This window comes from Pinus tabuliformis, chromosome 3_1, assembly GCF_031772625.1.
Source record: "Pinus tabuliformis cultivar Carrire ecotype Pingquan chromosome 3_1, CPIR1, whole genome shotgun sequence".
Classification (NCBI taxonomy): Eukaryota; Viridiplantae; Streptophyta; class Pinopsida; order Pinales; family Pinaceae; genus Pinus; species Pinus tabuliformis.
This window is the reverse complement of record NC_142301.1, coordinates 747,055,647-747,072,163: the sequence shown is the minus strand read 5'-3', so window position 1 is coordinate 747,072,163 and position 16,517 is coordinate 747,055,647. Positions and strand designations below refer to the sequence as shown.

At 43.5% G+C, this 16,517-nt stretch overlaps 1 protein-coding gene across 2 annotated transcripts in view; it reads right to left on the bottom strand.

The window, feature by feature from the left end:
* PIR121 (transcription activator) overlaps positions 1-16,517 on the bottom strand; it is a 481,847-nt gene that overhangs the window by 278,466 nt on the left and 186,864 nt on the right. For both annotated transcript variants that reach the window (XM_089411826.1, XM_089411827.1), the window contains 2 exons: positions 14,843-14,919; positions 14,610-14,712 (listed from right to left, as the gene is read on the bottom strand). In XM_089411826.1, the coding sequence (XP_089267952.1) occupies positions 14,610-14,712; positions 14,843-14,919 (180 nt within the window). The remainder of the gene's footprint in view (positions 1-14,609; positions 14,713-14,842; positions 14,920-16,517) is intronic.

The window sequence follows — 16,517 nt, the reverse complement described above, 5'->3', positions numbered from 1 at the left end:
TCACAAAACTAAGGCTCAACAACTAGCACTCTTGACTAACCTTTTTCTCCTCTGCATACAATATACAGCCCTCTTGTTGTGACAAATTTGCCACTTGTCCACAACACATTGGATTTCCCAAGCAGCTACTAACAATCCTCCAACCATTGTACATAAGTTCCTCTTGTTGATTTCGGGTAGCATCGGATGTGCTCTCGCCATGAAAATTGGTGGAGAGGCTAAGGCACATGAGATCTCCAATACCCAGAAAGGGTTTGGGCAGATTCTAAATAGTTTGGGAGATATTAAAATAGTTAATATTTCTAATGGAGTCCCTAAGTCTAAACTTAGGATGTGAATTAATATAAAACTGTGTTAGAATGGTCCAAAAGTCATGGATCAAACCAGATCTAATATTAACCGTTGATTAGGGACTCAATCTCGGTCGTTGATTTGTCAACGAGAAAAGTATAAGAGGGGACTTGAGGGTCACTTAGAGAATACAGAAGCAGAGAGGCATAGATAGCACCAGGAGGATCAGCGCAATAGCCAGAGAGAGGGACGCAGAAGCAGCCAAGAGTTCACGCAGAGCCAACCAGGGCTCATGCAGAGGTAGCCAGGAGCTGCGCAGTACCTCAGAGGGCCAGCGTGGGCGACGCAGAGGGCCAGAGGGCTGATGCAATGCGTCGAGAGTCTGACATAGGCTAAGCCAGAGTGACATTGGGCTAACGTTGGGCCAGAAAGAGGCTGACGATGTTGAAATTTGGTACCGGAGGACAGGTGGTTCCCTTAGGCTTTGATCTTTGGCCTAGGGAAAAGTGTCCAAAAGAATTTAATTTTTCTCCTAAAGTGACTTTATAATTTTATAAAGTTAAATCTAATTTAAAAGTGACTTTAAGTGATTAAGTCTAATTTTAAAGTGACTTTTATAAAGTCAATGAAAAATTAGAAAGGAAAAGTGACTTTGGAAATAAATGACTAAGTGGGTCTTTATTAAAGTGGGGTGAATTAAAAAATAGAAAGTGAGATTTAAATGAGCATTTAATCTCAACCATTGATCTAAATCTATTTCAGCCATTGGATTTAGAGATCACCCAAAAGTCACTTGGATCACCCAAAAGTCAGTTGGAGTTATATTAAAGGAGGAAAAGGTCATTCATTCTTTCATGAGCAGATTGGGAGAAGGAGAGCAAGAGAGCAAGAGAGATTTCTGAGCAGGGAGGAGAAGGAGACAGCAGCTTGGCACACATTCCAAGGCAGCAGTTGAGCAGATTTGTACAGCTGATTCAGCACATAGTGAAAGGCAGATTTTTGCACAAACATCGAGGAGCAGTTTGCTGATTTTTCTGCACACAAAACGGAGGTCGTACAGCATTTATTGCTGTCCTGTTTGTTGTAATTTCCAGATTGCTGTGAGGCACGGGAAAGGAGATAAGTTGTAAATTTGCTTGCTGATTTTTTGCTGAATAATTCTCACTGTAAAAAAGCAATTTTCAGAAATAAAGAAGAGCTCTCAAACTGGTTTTCCCCAAGAGTTGTAGGGGGTTTTTCCAGGGTCAAGTTGACCAAAATATCAGTGTTTTAATGTGTTTTAATGGCTGTTTTTGATTGCTGATTCTTTATTCTGCAATTTCCAGCATTCTGAAAAATTTCCAGAATTTGTGTTTTCAGCAATATTTATTTTTTTCAGTCTGTTAAATGTATGGTTATGGAAATGGGCATTTAACTACGTGGGAGAAATAAGGAGAAACTGAAAACCGAGGTGGGAAAACAGAAATTTTTACATGGTATCAGAGCTTGAGTGCTGAAGGGCAGTTTGGGACAGCAAAAAGGAAAAATTACAGTTGCTGATTTTTCACTCAGAAAATTCCAGCAAGCTGATTTTTTCATAAACAGCAGTTTTATCTTTACTACAGCAGTGCTATTTTTCAGTTTTAGGACAGCAGGATGTCATTGGGATTGAGGGTGGAGGATAGGCTGGATGGGCATATAAATTACAGCGTTTGGAAGGAGAGAATGCAGAGTATCTTTGAGGAGGCAGAAGTCTGGGATATCATGGTGCATACCGCACAGAACCCTGTTGTTGTGCCCACTGATGTTACTCAGTTGGCTGAGTATAAAAAAAAGAACAATAAGGGTAAGAGGCTGATTCTAGACGGAATCAAAGACCATTGCATTCCTCATGTGAGAGAAAAGAGCAATGCCCATGAGATGTGGACAGCATTGTCCAATCTCTACCAGAGTACCAATGAGAACCGGAAGATGGTCCTGAAGGAGAAGCTGAAGAACATTAAGATGGGGAATGATAGTGCAGCTGGATATCTCACAAAGATTACCAATGTGAGAGATGAGTTGGCAGCGATTGGAGAGGCCATTCCATCCACTGAGTTGGTGCGTATTGCAGTGAATGGCCTCCCCCGTTCATGGTTGAACTTTGCTGATGGGGTTTGTGCACGTGAGACCCTTCCCACATGGGAGAGGTTTTGGGAAGATTGTATTCAGACAGAGATCAGGAAAGGACAGCTTGGGGCAGCCAAGCCAGTTGAGCAGGATGAGGACGTAGCACTGGTGGCAGGAGGCAAGAAAGGCAAAGGGAAGAAGCAGGCTTCCACAAGCAGTGGTGGGGGCAAAGGCAAAGGTAAAGGTAAACAGGGCAACTCACAGAAGGACTATTCCAAGGTGAAGTGTTGGAATTGTCAAAAGATGGGACACTATGCAGTTGTGTGTCCGGAGAAGAAGAAGAAGAAGGGGAAGAACCAGGACGTGGCAGCTTCAGCTGAGATTGAGGACTTTGCTGGTCGTTTTGACCGGGAGTTTGCGTTCACTACATGTGAGTCCTCTAGTGCAGGATCACCTGCCACACAGGTTCAGAGGGAGCATGCATTTCCCTCGATTAGCGGAGCATCTACAGGTATCTGGTATATGGACAGTGGGGCTTCACGTCACATGACAGGAGTCAGGGAGTACTTCTCAGAACTTTCAGAGATTGGCACTGATATTGAGGTAGTACTCGGTGATGACAGAGTTGTTAGAGCAGTCGGGGTGGGGACAGTGACATTTCAGAGGGAGTCCAAACCTCCCTTGAAGGTGTCAGAGGTTCTTTATGTGCCAGGGATGAGGAAGAACCTTATATCCGTCTCAGCTTTGGAGGACAGAGGATATGAGGTACTGTTCAGGGGAGGACAGGTGTTGATGTATCCCAGGGACGCTCCAGCTGATTCAGCTAGAGTGATAGGTGTACGCCATGCAAAGGTGTACAAGTTTGCATTCCAGCCCCTTTTGGCATTGAGCAGTAGCACCGACAGCAGAGCTAGCAGTTCTGAGCTGTGTGAGATTTGGCACCGCAGGATGGGACACATGTATCATGGAGCCTTGAGGACATTGCGGGAGATCACTACAGGTGTGCCAGATTTCAGTACTGATCACTTTGATACTTGCAGAGGTTGTGCGATGGGCAAGTTTGCCAAATCCCCTTTTCCCAGCAGTGACAGCAAAGCGATGGGGATACTTGATGTGATTCATTCCGATGTGAGCGGTCGGATGTCTCATGTTTCCTTGAGTGGATATGAGTACTATGTTTTATTCATTGATGATCACTCCAGGAGGACCTGGATTTATTTTTTGAAGACCAAGAGTGAGGTCTTCAAGCGGTTTCAGGAGTTCAGAGCTCTTGTGGAGACTCAGACAGGTCGAAATATCAAGTCCTTGAGGTCGGACAATGGAGGAGAGTACACCCTTGGAGAGTTTGTTGACTATTGTGCGGAGGCAGGCATTAGGAGGGAGTTCACTGTTCCTTACAACCCCCAGCAGAACGAGGTTGCGGAGAGGAAGAACAGATGCATCATAGAGGCTGCCAAAGCCATGATACATGATCAGGGGTTGCCATTGTTCTTGTGGGCAGAGGCCTGCAACACAGCTGTTTACTTGCAGAACAGGAGTCCGCATCGTGCTTTGGGGCACATGACTCCGGAGGAGGTTTTCTCTGGGAAGAAGCCTGATATTGGTCATCTTCATATCTTTGGATGCATTACATACTCCTATATACCCAAAGAGAAGAGGACCAAACTAGAGCCCACCGCAGAGAAGGGTATCTTTGTGGGCTACAGTGAGACCTCAAAGGCCTTTTGGATTTACATTCCTGCACAGAGGAGAGTTGTTGTCAGACGGGATGTGAAGTTCGAGGAGGACAGGGCCTTTAGGAGGTCACGGGAGTTAGAGTATCTGGATCAGCCAGACCCTCAGCAGCAGTTGAGTCAGTCGCAAGGATCCAGTGGGCAGGGATCAAGAGGATCCGGAGGTACATCTATGAGGATGTCAGGTCCATCAGTGAGCAGTGGCTCGCCGAGCCAGAGGGGTGGTGCTCCGGGCAGCATGCAGAGCAGTTCACAGAGCAGTTCACTAGGGAGTCCACTGATGGACAGTTCACACGGTACCTCAGCTTCTACAGGTTCAGGTGCAGGCAGGAGGACAGCAGACAGACAGTCAGGAGTTCAGGCTACTGATGGTGATGAGGAGGAGGAGTTTCATTCTCCTATGGGAGAAGCATGCTTAGGGAAGAGGAAGCCCAAGTGGCTTCAGGACACCTTGAGAGATGCCACATCTATTGCTGAGCCGAAGAGGCCGGTCAGAGAGAGTAGACCACCTGAGAGGTTTTGTAGCTATATGGCGATGGTTACCAGCATCCTTGACTCTGAGCCTTCTAGCTATGAGGAGGCAGCTAGCCAGCAGTTCTGGAGAGAGGCCATGCAGGAGTATTCTTCTATCATGAATAATAATGTTTGGGAGGTGGTGCCGAGGCCTGAGGGCAAATCCGTGGTTACTTCCAGATGGCTTTACAAGGTAAAGCATGCTGCAGATGGCAGCATTGAGAAATTCAAAGCGAGATTTGTCGCTAGAGGGTTCTCCCAGGTAGAGGGAGTTGATTATGAGGAGACCTTCGCTCCCGTGGCTCGATATACTTCGATCCGCTCCATTATATCGATAGCAGCAGAGATGGGTTGGAAGATCCACCAGATGGATGTGAAGACCGCATTTCTCAATGGCTTCATACAGGAGGAGGTGTACATTGAGCAGCCACAGGGCTTTGAGGTGCATGGTAAGGAGTCCCATGTGTGCAGATTGAAGAAGGCCCTTTATGGCCTGAAGCAAGCTCCCAGAGCTTGGTACTCCAGGATAGATGCATACTTGCAGGGGATGGGTTTCACAAAGAGTGAGGCAGATCCGAACCTTTACTTTATTGTGATTGGTGAGGAGCCTCTCATTCTGGTGATGTATGTGGATGACTTGATCATTACAGGTGCAGAGAGACTCATAGAGCACTGCAAGAGAGATCTTGCGGCGGAGTTTGAGATGAAGGACATCGGCTTGATGCATTACTTTTTGGGTTTGGAGGTGTGGCAGGAGGAGGGGCATTTCTTCCTGGGGCAGGGGAAGTATATTGTGGACATCCTTAGCAGATTCCACATGGAGGATTGTAGACCCATGTCGACACCGATGATCACCAACTGGAAGAAGCTTCATGCTTCGGATTCCGAGTTGGTGGATCCCACATTGTACAGGCAGCTGATTGGTTCCTTGATGTATTTGGTCAACACTAGACCAGATATCTGTTTTGCAGTCAACACGATGAGACAGTTTATGTGTGAGCCTAGGAAGGTTCACTGGGTGGCTGCAAAACACATTTTGCGGTACTTGCAGGGGACAGTGGATTATGGTCTGGACTACAGGCAGGGAGATGGAGTGAGATTGGCAGGATACACTGATTCTGATTGGGCAGGTTGTGCTTCTGATAGGAAGAGCACTTCAGGGTGTTGTTTTGGGTTGGGTTCAGCAGTAGTGTCATGGTTCAGCCGGAAGCAGCAGTCAGTAGCACTGAGTTCAGCGGAAGCAGAGTATATGGCAGCCAGTCTAGCTAGTTGTGAGGCCATCTGGCTTCGCAAGATATTGTTTGGCTTATTTGGTCAGCCGTTGAGACCTTCAGTGATTTACTGTGATAATCAGAGTTGCATTAAACTCACGGAGAATCCAGTATTTCATGACAGGTCAAAGCATATCGGGATCAAATATCATTTCATCAGAGACTATGTTCAGAAGGGAGCTGTGAAGCTTGAGTATATTTCCACTGATGAGCAGGTTGCAGATATCCTTACCAAAGCCTTACCACGGGGCAAGCATGTCTACTTCAGAGACAAGATGGGTGTGGTGAGGAACACCTTCCTCGGTAAGAGGGAGTGTTGAAATTTGGTACCGGAGGACAGGTGGTTCCCTTAGGCTTTGATCTTTGGCCTAGGGAAAAGTGTCCAAAAGAATTTAATTTTTCTCCTAAAGTGACTTTATAATTTTATAAAGTTAAATCTAATTTAAAAGTGACTTTAAGTGATTAAGTCTAATTTTAAAGTGACTTTTATAAAGTCAATGAAAAATTAGAAAGGAAAAGTGACTTTGGAAATAAATGACTAAGTGGGTCTTTATTAAAGTGGGGTGAATTAAAAAATAGAAAGTGAGATTTAAATGAGCATTTAATCTCAACCATTGATCTAAATCTATTTCAGCCATTGGATTTAGAGATCACCCAAAAGTCACTTGGAGTTATATTAAAGGAGGAAAAGGAGGAAAAGGTCATTCATTCTTTCATGAGCAGATTGGGAGAAGGAGAGCAAGAGAGCAAGAGAGATTTCTGAGCAGGGAGGAGAAGGAGACAGCAGCTTGGCACACATTCCAAGGCAGCAGTTGAGCAGATTTGTACAGCTGATTCAGCACATAGTGAAAGGCAGATTTTTGCACAAACATCGAGGAGCAGTTTGCTGATTTTTCTGCACACAAAACGGAGGTCGTACAGCATTTATTGCTGTCCTGTTTGCTGTAATTTCCAGATTGCTGTGAGGCACGGGAAAGGAGATAAGTTGTAAATTTGCTTGCTGATTTTTTGCTGAATAATTCTCACTGTAAAAAGGCAATTTTCAGAAATAAAGAAGAGCTCTCAAACTGGTTTTCCCCAAGAGTTGTAGGGGGTTTTTCCAGGGTCAAGTTGACCAAAATATCAGTTTTTTAATGTGTTTTAATGGCTGTTTTTGATTGCTGATTTTTAATTCTGCAATTTCCAGCATTCTGAAAAATTTCCAGAATTTGTGTTTTCAGCAATATTTATTTTTTTCAGTCTGTTAAATGTATGGTTATGGGAATGGGCATTTAACTACATGGGAGAAATAAGGAGAAACTGAAAACCGGGGTGGGAAAACAGAAATTTTTACAGACGATGGAGTTTCGTGGGGCAGATTGGAGCTGTGGAGTTGCCGGAGTGTTTATCCGGGGATTCAGCCGTAATATCTGCTTCCGAGTAGAGAGGTACTACTATCGAGATTATTCTGTGTTGGGTGAGTTGGATTTGACACCCAGATTGTATGTTGAAACTACTTAATAAATCAAACCCTCAGATACCTGCACCGGTTTTCCCACATTGGGTTTTTCCGGGGTCATTAATCCAAAAACAACGATGTCACTTGTGTGCTTGTTTCTCTTTCCTTCAGTTGATGATTTGTAATGTGTTGAGCATGCACTTGTATTTATTTCCAATATTTGCATTGTAAATAACTTGTTAATTAACAAAACAAGTAGGTAGGAATAAATCAGTAAAGTGCATGAAGGGTTTCTAACGTTTCAAACTTAGAAATTCCAACATGGTATCTGAGGGTGGTTGCAGATCACAAGATCACTGAGGACATCAGCGGAATAGAGCAGCGACAGTAGAAAAACAGTTGTCCTGAGTGACAAAAGTTGCTCCTAGCAGAGTAGCAACAAGGGAGGGGTGACGCAGTGCCCGCATCATCAAGATTGAGCCACGAAGAGGCAGCGCAGAGCCTAAGGAGGGAAAAGGCAAGCTCATGCAGAGCCACATAGAGGCCAGGAGGGCTAACGTAGTTGGATGAGGAGGCTGATTTGTCGGCGTCAGGATTGCGTAGAGCCCAGGAGCTCTAACCTTCAGTTTGTTGGGGTTTAGGAGGCTGTGGGTAAGTTGCAGAGTGGAGCTGGTGGGGTACTGTAGTCAGAATAGTACCTAACAAGGCAAGGCCAAGGTAGAGGGAGTTGCTGCCGAGGTGGATTTCTAGCCAAGGAATCCAGATCAGTGTTGCAACTGCACAGACGATTGGAGAGGGGCATCTCGACATTGGCAGAAGGGTTTCCAGGAGGGAAATCAAGGCTCAAAGGAGTCATACCAAGAACTTCCAGGAGGGAAGTAGAGGAGCAACGAAATGGCACTACACGGAGTAAGAGATCAGTACAGACTGGACGGAGCCTCAAACTTCGTAGTCTGGACGGCCAAAATCTTATCCGTACTAGACAGGAATCGTGTCAAGCACTTCGCCTTGAGGACGATAGCTATCCCAGTTGACACGACTGATAACGACAGGTACGACGATGGAATGGAGAGGGCTACGAGTATCATCCTTGACAGGGTCAAGGATCATATAGTACCACATATTACCGAGAAGAACACGGCACAGGAGATGTGGGAGGCCCTGACCAAGTTGTATCAGCATACTTATGTGCAGAGGAAGATGCTACTAGAAAATCAGTTTCAATCATACTAAATGCAGAAGGGAGAACAAATCAACCCATTCCTCGGTCGATTGAAGGAGATCCAGGATCAACTGACTTCCATGGGAGCAACAACAGATCCAGAATTGATGGTGAGAACAACCCTAAACGCAGTCTCAGAACACTGGGAGGTGTTTGTCCAGAGCATATTGGGCAGGGCGACCCTTCCAGATTGGGAGGAAATGTGGGCTGCTCTTCGCCAAGAAGAGATCAGAAGGCTGAGTAAGGTGGGAAGCAGCAATAAGGGGATCAAAATCAAGGAGGAGGAGGAGGAGGATGTTTCCCTAACATTTGAGGGAAAGCAGGAGAAACAGAAGAAGAAGGACCTCTCCAAGTTCAAGTGCTTCCACTATGGGGAGTTGGGTCATTAAGTGACCCAGTGTCCAAAGAAGAAGAGTAAGGGGCAGGCCTCCAAGACCAAGGCAGCGCCAGCAAGGGCAGAGAAGGAAGTGGAGACAGACGACGATTATGCCATGAGTGCTTATGTTCCACTTCAGAAGAAGTGGGGAGACATCGGGCTGTAGCGAGGCAGACTACAGGTGATGAGGGGGCAGGATCCTCGAGGTACCTAACCACTTGGATTAGACCTTGCTACGGGAGCCCCGAAGAAGCGTAGCAGTATTGGCGATGTCAGTAGAGACGGATGCAAATGAAGCGACAGGGGGAGCTACACTGCAAGATTCCCAGAACAGCGCGAGGCTAGCAGGTTGCAACAGTGCGAGAGGCACAGGAGTGTTGCACCAGTGTAGGATGGCACAAAGAGGTGTGCAACGGTGCGAGATGCATGTAGTTGTTGCAGCAACGCAGAGGTCAGTAGAGGGAGCACTCGTCAGTGACAGAGGGGGCTTCAGCATCAGGAATGTTTCTGGCCTGACGAAGATGTCAGAGTTGGGAGATCAGTTACTTACTTCTCAGTAACTGAGTTGCAGTGCAGCAGTTAGCAGTGGTAGTGCTATGGGCAACACTATGCAGTGTGATGAGAGGGGTTGCAGTGCAGATGCAGCAGTGGCAGTGGCAGAGCCATGGGCAGCAGCACAGATGCAGAGGGAGTTGCAGTACGGATGCAACAGTGGCAGTGGCAGGGCCATGGGTAGCAGTACAGGATGCAGCAGTGCAGAGGATGTTGGGCAACAAGCCTAGCATCAGCAGAGGGACCGATGTCGCATGATCAGAGTGATTCTCAGTGAGGAGTATTACTAGAGCACAGTCCTCGCTAAGAGGGAGTGTTGATTTGGTATAGCATCGGATGTGCTCTAGCCACAAAAATTGGTGAAGAGGCTAAGGCACATGAGATCTCCAACACCCAGAAAGGGTTTGGGCAGATTCTAAACAGTTTGGGAGATATTAAAATAATTAATGTTTTTAATGGAGTCCCTAAGTCTAAACTTAGGGAAAATAAAATATTAATGTGAGTTAATATAAAACTATGTTAGAATGGTCTAGAAAACATGGATCAAGCCAGATCTAATCTTAGTCGTTGATTAGGGACTTAATCTCGATCGTTGATTTGTCAACGAGAAAAGTATAAGAGGAGGCTTGAGGGTCACTTGGAGAACACGCCAAGAGATCAAGATTTCAACTTTATGGGGCTGAGTTTGCTAAGAAAGTTGAGAGAGTGATCAGAGTTGTAGCTAAGGGGCAGTGAATACAGAAGCAGAGAAGCAGAGATAGCACCGGGAGGATCAGCGCAGTAGCTGGAGAGAGGGACGCAGAAGCAGCCAAGGGTTCACGCAGAGCCAGCCAAGGCTCACGCAGAGCCAGACAGGAGCTACGCAGTGCCTCAAAGGGCCAACGTGGATGACGCAGAGACGCAGAGGGCCAAAAGGTTGACGCAGTGCCTCCAGAGGCTGACGCAGGCCAAGCCAGAGTGACATTGGGCTAACGCTGGGCCAGAAAGAGGCTGACGCAATCCCTAGAGGCTGACACTGGGATTTCGTGGGGCAGATTGGAGCTGTGGATCTACCGGAGTGTTTATCTAGGGATTCAGCCGGAATATCTGCTTCCGAGTAGACAGGTACTACTACCGATATTATCCTATGTTGGGTGAGCCAGATTTTGCACCCAGATTGTATTATAAAACTGCTTAATAAATCAAACTCTCAAATACCTGCACCGGTTGGGTTTTTCCGGGGACATTAGTCCAAAAACAACGGTGTCACTTGTGTGCTTGTTTCTATTTCCTTCAGTTGATGATCTGTAATGTGTTGAGCATGTACTTGTATTTATTTCCAGTATTTACATTGTAAATAACTTGTCAGTTAACAGAAAAAGTAGGTAGGAATAAATCAGTAAAGTGCATGAAAGATTTCTAACGTGTCAGACTTAGAAATTCCAACAGCTCTCTACACTGTTGTTCATCACTTATGAACAGACCTCCAAAACCCTTCTTTTTGCACAATCCATCAACCCTCTTCTCTATTCAATCTCCCCTGCTTTAATTCAACCTTGAGCATATTTCAGCCTCACTAAGGATCAACACATACACAAGGCTTGTGTACACACCAGTGGACCTAATCTCGGGGATACACCAACAATCTAGCCTCTATTTTAAGGTCTCGGTCGTGCCCTTCAGATCAAAACTGAATCTCAACAAACTCGAACTTCTTGAACAGAGATACATGGGTTGTAACTTTTGGCATCACTAGAATAGCCCTAACTAGAGCATACAAACTAGCCCTCTAATAGTGGTAAGACTATTGTACTTGGGGCATCATGTTCATTGTTGTTCCAAACCCTTGGAACATCCCATCCATCCTAGCATTCATTAACTTAAAGACAAATCTCTTACCCCTACAAGACATCTCCAACAGTGATGTTTCTATGCACAATTTGTTGAGGTTCCGACCCCCTTTTAGGGCTTCTGTCACAACTACACAAGTGCCCTAACTCACTCTATAAACAGCTTCTCTCAAACCTGTGCCATTCCACTCATGTTGACCCTCATCTCATGTGTTGGTCCCAATGTCGCACAAAGCCCCCCCCCCCGCCCGATTCCAAGCCCGGAAGCATGTCCCGTGCAGAAGCGCCTAGGAAGCTTCGCCAAAAGGGCGCTTCCGATTTTTTTTGTCGCTTCCTGGACTTTTCAAAAGCGTGGCTCAGAAGCACACTTCGTACGGCACTTCGGGCGTTGGAAGCATGGTGTTTCGGAGGAAGCGTACGCTTCCGGAAAAGCTTCCGAGAAAGCGTTTATAAAATCGTTTTTTTTTTTATAATTTTAGGTGAGTTTGCTTGTTGGGGGTGGGTCCACCTTGGGTTAGGGTGACGAATGAAGGCAAAAAATATATAAATATAGCAGATGCTCCCTCATGGTAATGTTAAATTCTTAAAGTAAAAGTGACATTCTCCTTTATTTTTCATTTTCATCCTTTTACTTAAATTTTTAACATTACCATGAAATGACTCGGGATGTTTGAGAGTGGTTCCAGCCTCATTGGACTTCATATGGAGAAAATAGAATTTCATATCCTATTCAAAATTCAGCAGACTTAACATTTTTCAGGAATTCAGGATCAATGGGATTGTGGCATTTCATTAGATTATATCAAGTATGAAGGTATGTGATTAGCATTTAATCAAGATCACCAAGCCCTATATGTACCCTAGTGTTGGTGGTGTTAATTGTTGAACTCCTTTGTCACGCGGCACACCCTTAGCAAAAAATTACCTTTCAATCAAGTCAAAATCATCGATCAAGCATGTTAAGCTTTTTCTACCATATTTTAAGTCTTGAATTAAGTAGTTTGATCAAAATTGGGCAATGTTGACTAATATCCCTAGACAATCGAGGTAGAGGCAAAGGCTAGACAAGAGGAGAAGAATCTAGATTCTAGATAGTTGATGCATCTAAATGGTTGATGCTCGAATAATTAATCATTAATGTACAATGGATGTTATATCTATCTTGATTTATGCAAAAATATGCATGTTTTCATGTCTTCTACAACTAATTTGGTATTTGGGATGTTTGTTTTGAGTATAAATGCAAAAAAATATAAATATATATATATAGCAGACGCTTCACTTCCTAGATTTTTGGAAAATGACGCTTCCACGTCCCCACTTCCAAAAAACGTCCCCACTTCGTGCAACATTGGTTGGTCCACTAGAGCATGCGACCCCCCTTCCTGCAAGAAACTAGGCCTTACAGCCCTCCAATATATTGTTCACAGGGGTCTCAGCCCTCTCCTTAAAACCAGACTTTATGTGGCCTACTACATAGAGGAAATCTACCCAAAACTTGTGCCCGGGACCTCCGAACAAACTCGACTAGTGGCTGCTCTGACACAGCCAGACAAGAACTAGAGAAAACAGAACCAACCTTGTCCTTCTCCACACTTTGGCTTGGCTCCTTAGGTCTGCAGCACCTCAGACTTGCCCTCCTACTCTTGAACGAATGCACTTGACGGATACTCAAATGGCTTGAGGTCTCTTCTTATAGTTTTCTATGAGGGTGAATGTTATCCCTCAAGGGGTGTTCTTCAAGCCTAGGCCGACTTGATTTTTTTATTAAACTCCAACTAACCAAGAAAATCGATCCTCCTCCATTTGATCTCACCACCTCATTGTTGCCTTAGGTCCTCCTTGGTCCTTTAAGGGTGCTCCACTTGCAACAATCAATAAGCAAATATTTCTCACCCCCAGCTTGGGTACTTCGCCCAAAAAAGTTGAAACCCTTTTGTGGTCATGCTTCTCACAAGTCCAGCACCTAGGGTTGTGGAGTACCTCCCAAGCTACACAAATCAACATAGAGGAGGTCCCTTCATGCCTTTTAGACCTCCTGGGACAAGATTATGGATGGTAGTCCTCACTCACCCTAAATTTGGCTGTCTGTCTGTCCATATTGGCCTGTGCACCATCTCTGACATGGAACCCTTTACTGAGAGTTCTTCATGTGACATTACCAGATACCAAAGGCCAATATTATAAATAAAGATCTCTCCTTCACATCAAGGCATTCAAAGGAAGAGAACGAGAGAGAATAGTGGAAGACTCCGAGTTTAAAATCAAGAGTCTCCTGTGTTCAGAACACTGTCAAGTTGCTTCATTTTATTCTTCCAATGTCATTAAAACCCATCATCAGAAATAAAGACAAGGACTCCCTCTTTTCTGATGCCTTGAATCAATCTGTGTGAAGCATCCTATTGTAAAGTTAAGTGGCTGATATAGATAAAATTATGAATTATGATGGTCTACATTTGGATTTAAGCAATTGATTGCATGAGTGTATTTTCTTTGACAGTTAGATCCACTGTGCTGTATGGTAAAGAAATATATTTTTATGTATTTCCATCTTATCTCACCATGGGTCCATCAAAAGTATGAAGAGTTGGGTACTGTTGGATGCAGAATTGAATTCTGCATCTAATGAATGCATACACTTGAAATTGGAGCAACCTATAAGGAGATAAATTGAAAATATGATGAAAAACTGTAGTTTTTTTCCTTTCCCTCCAATACTATTTAGTATTTACCCTTATGGTTAACATCATCATCTTAAATTCTGTTGCCTCTTTCAAGTTCATCTTGATAGCACATTTCTTTGTTTTGAGGCGCATTTTTTTACCTCAAAACTTCTCTAATGAAGCATCTTGAAAATGAAAGTATGAAGAGATTCATCTGGAACTGGAAAAATGGGAAAATCCATCACTTCGAAGCTTTTGCGGGATAAGGAAAAATATCTTTGATCCTCCACCCCATACTGTATTAAAAGATCATTATTGTTCAAATCTAATGAAGCATCTTGAAAATGAAAGTACGAAGAGATTCATCTGGAACTGGAAAAATGGGAAAATCCATCACTTCGAAGCTTTTGCGGGAATAAGGAAAAACATCTTTGATCCTCCACCCCATACCGTATTAAAAGATCATTATTGTTCAAATCTAATGAAGGAATAATTCACAGAAAAGTGCTTTACATATTGTCCACATAGTTTGATAACACAAGTATTTTTCACCAGAATTTAAATAAAACATATTTAACTGAGTAATCATATAACTGATAACAAGAAAGATCTTGGTAATAATACACATCATACCTTTACACGTCGTGTTTTAAACAGCGCATCATACCGTCTAGGTGAGACGACATACCTGTCTGCATTATCAGATGCAAACAGGAATGCCGGATCAAGTAACTTGCTGTACATCAAATCTCCATCAGTAAAACCATAAAAAGGCCAAGATGCAAAAGGTGCAGTTTCTCTTACAATCTCATATAAACATGGTGCTGGCATCTAGATTGTTTCAGACAAAAATAAAAAAAAAATACCTGGCAGCACGACTTTTATAGTATGCAAAAATATTCTCACTAAGCTTGAAAACTAATTGGTCAAAGCACAAATCTACCTGCACCATGATTGAAAAAAGAATTTTGTTAGTGGCTAAATATATATAGTAGCTCCGATCTTCTACTATAACCTGCCATCACTGTTGTTTACCTTTTAAACATACGTAAACATTCAGAATGAATGGTCTATTTAAATGTGCAAGTTTAGGCCTTGCAATGTCCATCAGACATACCTCTTCTTTTTTTATGGCATATTTAAAACTTATCTTGTTGTAATATTTTAATTGAGGGAAATTTTTTGTTGATTTCCGCCTTTGTTTTGTGCCATAGGTTTAAGTAATGCCCTATAAAATACCAAAGCCATTGGACCCAATGCAGAAAGGAAATGTTTGGTGGAATTAGACACCTAAAATACTACTTTGACAAAATTCCAAGACATAAGTGGATATTTTGCCTACATCTACCCCAAAAGTAGTCTATATGGAAAATCAATCAATTCTTTATATTGTTAGAAACAGAAATGAAAGGGAAGAACTGAGGCTCCAGCTTGCAAATAAAGCAGCAAGAAGTATGGAACCACAAGATTCTCAGGGGTGAGAGAAACCCTATCCTCAACACAACCTTCCACAATGTCCTCAACATCCTCACCTTTCATTGCGCCAAGGTCAGTACCTAAAGGACAACCTTCTATTTGGTTGACAATTAAACCAAGGGATATGGAGGAGGCCAAAAAACTTGTGGCTAGATGTTTTCTATGGAAAGCCATTCCTATTACCATTGCCAAGAACAACCCATTATACTATTAGAATGTGTCCCTTTGGAAGGTAATAATGTCTAGGTTATGTCGGAAGAAACTCTAATTTCATGTAAAAGAAGTGTGTCCCACACTCATCATGAAGTAAAACACACTCATCATGGAGTAAAATGCCCCTGTCATAATCTATTATATAAAGAGGTGAAATTAGGGATTAGGGAGTCCCATGATACACAACATAGAAAAATATAGTAGTCTTATCATTGTAGAGTGGCGAGGTATTTGTGGTGGGCTCCATGTAAGATTGGGGATTTCTGAAGATAATAAAGATGTTATTACCTTCCCACAATCAAGCATTTTTCCACTAGCTTCATTTCTCTTCAATTTCTTCACACTTTTGTGTTGGAGTCGCAACAAATGTTCATCTCAATGAGTGGAATGATTTGTGTCTACAACACTAAAGCGGATAGGCAAGCCATAGCCCATCTTGTGAGACACAATTAGAGATTTTGGATGTGAGCGCAAGAGTTGTGAACCACTAGCAAACCTTTCGTAAAAGTTCTTCACTTGGTTGATAGTGACAAACCCATAGCGGGCTACTTGTATGAGGCCATGGATAGGGCCAAGGCCATCCATCAATTCAACAAGTACAAGGAAGGGTAGCGATTTACCAAATGAGCCTAGATATGGAATGTGATCAATGAGCAATGTAACAATACTCTCAATCATTCAATTCACTCAGCAGGACTCTACCTCAACCCCACATATTCTTATGCATGTTCTTTTAAATTTATTGTTGAGGTTATGGATGAATTTTTCCATGTGTTTAGAGGATAGTGTTCACTCTCGTTCAACACTTAGAAATTTCCAAACAAATGGAGATACATAGGTTGGCCTCTAAGG